Raw genomic sequence first — 3,497 nt, forward strand, 5'->3', positions numbered from 1 at the left:
AAAATACAACAAAGAATATCGTTTACATGTAGCACGTCAATTCTGTATGTTATGTAAGACTCACTCGCTCTCGCTCTCTCTCTTTGCGTGTGTGAGAAAGCGATGAAGAGTCGTGCTCCTTTACACTAGAGTTTACGGTGCGTCAAATACAGGTGCGCTGCGCATCCATTGAGATGAACTGAAAAGCAGCACAGATTGCTTGACGGAGAGTGAAACTCTGAAGCGCTCAGTCAGTGTTCTGTGAGTGAAAATATATCTGTGCTAAACATACTCAGCCTCCAACTCACACACTGGCGAGTAAAATCTAAGAATTGATTAGCCATTGGCTAATATTAGACATCATTTAGTCGCCCAGAGTGAAGATTTAGTCGCATATGCGAGTAATTTACTCGCAATGTAGAGGGTTGCAAAACAGCTAGTTTTGCTGCTTGATATTGCAAATTGTTATTTGTCCTGTTATCATTTGTTTCTTTCCAAAATAAACAAGCTTTATGCATTTTGTTTGTTCTTTGTGTCATGTATGACTATTGTGCATCTAGCATAGTATATAATATGGTAAATGTGCAATCATAATTATGAAAAAAATAACAGCACATTTTTAGCAATTTTCTGGAAATGAACACCACAAAGTCAGTCATTTTGATCGCAAAAATCACGAAGAAAAAAAAGTTAAATCCTGGAGGGACTGGCTATAGAGAGGTGACTTCATTTGGCTCGACAGAAACGAGCTGTAGAGATTTAAGTAAAATTCATAATGATATTGTTTTCAGATACACAGCAATGGTTCGTAGTTTATAGTAACATGTATTTATGAACTTATAAATACCATTCCGAACACTGCGATTTCAGTGTACTTGAGTTATATTTAGCATTATATCTATTCCATGCATACAGAAAATGTGCATACTACACATACTGAATACTGCAGAAATAGTAAGATTGCTTGGTCCTCCTATTAGGCAGCATGCATGCATTCAGAAGAGAAAGATAATGCAGGAAGTATCTGTTGAATGAAGACTGGCTGAGTTTAGCGGTAGTTCATGCAGATCTTCATGTTTAATAGAGCCAAAGCCTGCTGGGATATTTGGGCTTGGCACTGATTATGGGAAGGTCAACGCAGTCACCGTTCCTGATCGTTACCGTGTCCCCCGACTGTACTGATAACATCTGTGACGTTGTGTGTTTGGTAGAAGGCAGCATCGGTGTTTGTCTGGTCATGTGATCACAACATGTCTGTCCACACATGAGCACCAAATAAAACCTCCTCAAAGGGGTCATATGATGCTTTTTTAAAGATCATTATTTTGTGTATTTGGTGTAACAGAATATGTTGACATGCTTTAATGTTCAAAAAACACATTATTTTTCAAATACTGTACATTATTGTAGGTCCTCTATGCCCCGGTCATAGCAAAGTCAGAATTACCTCCTCTCCTAGGTTCACGAAACGGTCATCCATAAAATGCATTGCTGTTCTGTTGTAAGTAATCTTAAAGATTCCTAAATGCATCTACTTTCGGAAGGCCAAATAAAGTGCTTTTGCTTTCGCCTAGAAACACACAGCGTCTCCCTGACATGCTGCTTCAACACTAACTGCGGTTACTGAAACCACGCCTTCTTTCTTTGCGTGCACATTTGGGCGCATTATGCAAATATTTCCACATAGTGAGGTAGATATGTGGGAGTGTTAGAACGAGCCGTTTTAGGGGGGCGTGGCAGAGTCTTAACTTTGATAAAGAATATCTCTTTGGTTTTGAGACTTTAGTCTTTGCAACTTCAGGGATCTTATCTATGCACAATCAGCTTGTAACACTCCAAAGAGAAAGGAAAACTTGAAATCGCATCATATGACCCCTTTAAACAGGACACGCATGACATTCTTCAAAAATATCATTCATGTCTGTAGAGCTGGACATTTAAATACGGATCAAATGCGTGAGTTCAGCTTTGAGAATGAAAACCAACCTGTTAGTTCCTCAGGATCTTCATGTTTGACTCTGAAAGCTTCTTCAAGCCTCATGTCTTCACTCTCCTCTTTAATAAACGCCATCTTTATAATAGTGTTACGTGTGTCTCAGTCGCTCCAGCAGCAGTTTTTCTGTGTGCTTGGACACTTTGTGCTGTTTAAGATCTGAATAATTAACAGAAAGAACAACAAATCTCTGAGTGCGTCTCAATCTGCTCTATAGTTCAGTATTCACTTTAAATCACCTGATTAAAAAAATACACAAATTATAGATAAAGTTCATATTTTGGTATGTATGATCTACATTTAGAATTCAGTTATTTGTAAATCATATATAATTAGATTGCACTGTCATGAAAACATTTGCAGTTGGTTGCTCATGTTTGTGTTTGTTGTTGTTTACTTTGCACTGAAAGTTTCTCGTGCGCAGATGGGCTTTACTCACACAAATAACGTTAAATACACATTAAAGGTTACATTTAAGAATGATCGACTTATTTTACAAAGCTTGTAAAAACGATTACATTTGCACGGGTTTAAAAACTTGAAATGCGTAAAACCACAAACCTTTCTTCCGTTGAATCAAAACAGGCAGGAGCGCGGCGCCGCTTGATGACGTCACACCACAAACACAAAATAAAAGTCCCGTTCACACGCTGCTGTCTAAAATCACGAATCATGATGCATTTCCACAGTTATTAAACTTAGAAAAGAGATTTTTTTTATGTACATTTTAACGCTATGCTTTGTGTTTTCTTAACTTGCCATTAAATTAAATAAAACTAAACTGCTGCGTGACTGTTTCTAATATAAGGGAGCGATTCGACATCTTTCACTCTTTTGACAAGCATAATCAATCTTTCTCTCTCTTTCCCCTCTTTTGGAAAGTGATTGAAACTATGGTGGATTTTTAAAAATTAATTCATTCATTAATTTAAATGCTCAAAGCAAATGGTTGCTAGTTGATCCCTGAAGCCTGGGATCTGAACTAGAGAGCCTGAAAACTTGCTTTGATGAAAACGGACAATTAAACCAGAAAAAGGAAAAAAGGGATTATCTGGTCAGTTGTAACCGTTGCTAAAGTGAAAATGGAAAATGGTGATGGAGAACAAATAATGTCACCAAGAGTTGATTTTCCAAGGTGAGGCGAATGTGACAAGGACAATGGTAATATAAGATTACAATATGAGAATAGATGGCTATATGAGTATTACCCAGTGCCTATAGTAAGAATAAGACAGCCTAATATAACTGGAAGAGTGTTTTGGGTGATACCTAAAGGAATACCAGAATACCATAACAGTCAGAATATTGTGAAACCTGAATACAGTGGAGATTTAGATGATCAAACAGTAATGTATGCTCCTAGAAGTCTCTGGAGAGTATTACATTATGAAGAAGACAAAGATCCAAGAGTTAAATTAGTGATGAATGTTGGCTGGTCTAGTACAGGGGTTTTCAACCTGTGGGGGGGCGCGAGCATCTATTAATTCAGAAGAATACCCTCGAGTAGCCTATTTATGAATATGAG

The 3,497-nt window shown here is 37.5% G+C and overlaps 1 protein-coding gene across 2 annotated transcripts in view; it reads right to left on the reverse strand.

The window, feature by feature from the left end:
- Window positions 1–2,586, reverse strand: part of LOC107663580 (gastrula zinc finger protein XlCGF8.2DB-like) — a 15,893-nt gene extending 13,307 nt beyond the window's left edge. For both annotated transcript variants that reach the window (XM_016453815.1, XM_016453814.1), the window contains exons 1-2: window positions 2,534–2,586; window positions 1,966–2,131 (exon numbers count right to left, since the gene is read on the reverse strand). In XM_016453815.1, coding sequence (XP_016309301.1) covers window positions 1,966–2,050 — 85 coding nt within the window. In that variant the 5' untranslated portion in view covers window positions 2,051–2,131; window positions 2,534–2,586. The remainder of the gene's footprint in view (window positions 1–1,965; window positions 2,132–2,533) is intronic.
- Window positions 2,587–3,497: the final 911 nt, after the last annotated feature.

This window comes from Sinocyclocheilus anshuiensis, unplaced genomic scaffold, assembly GCF_001515605.1.
Source record: "Sinocyclocheilus anshuiensis isolate Anshui unplaced genomic scaffold, SAMN03320099.WGS_v1.1 scaffold127, whole genome shotgun sequence".
Lineage (NCBI taxonomy): Eukaryota > Metazoa > Chordata > Actinopteri > Cypriniformes > Cyprinidae > Sinocyclocheilus > Sinocyclocheilus anshuiensis.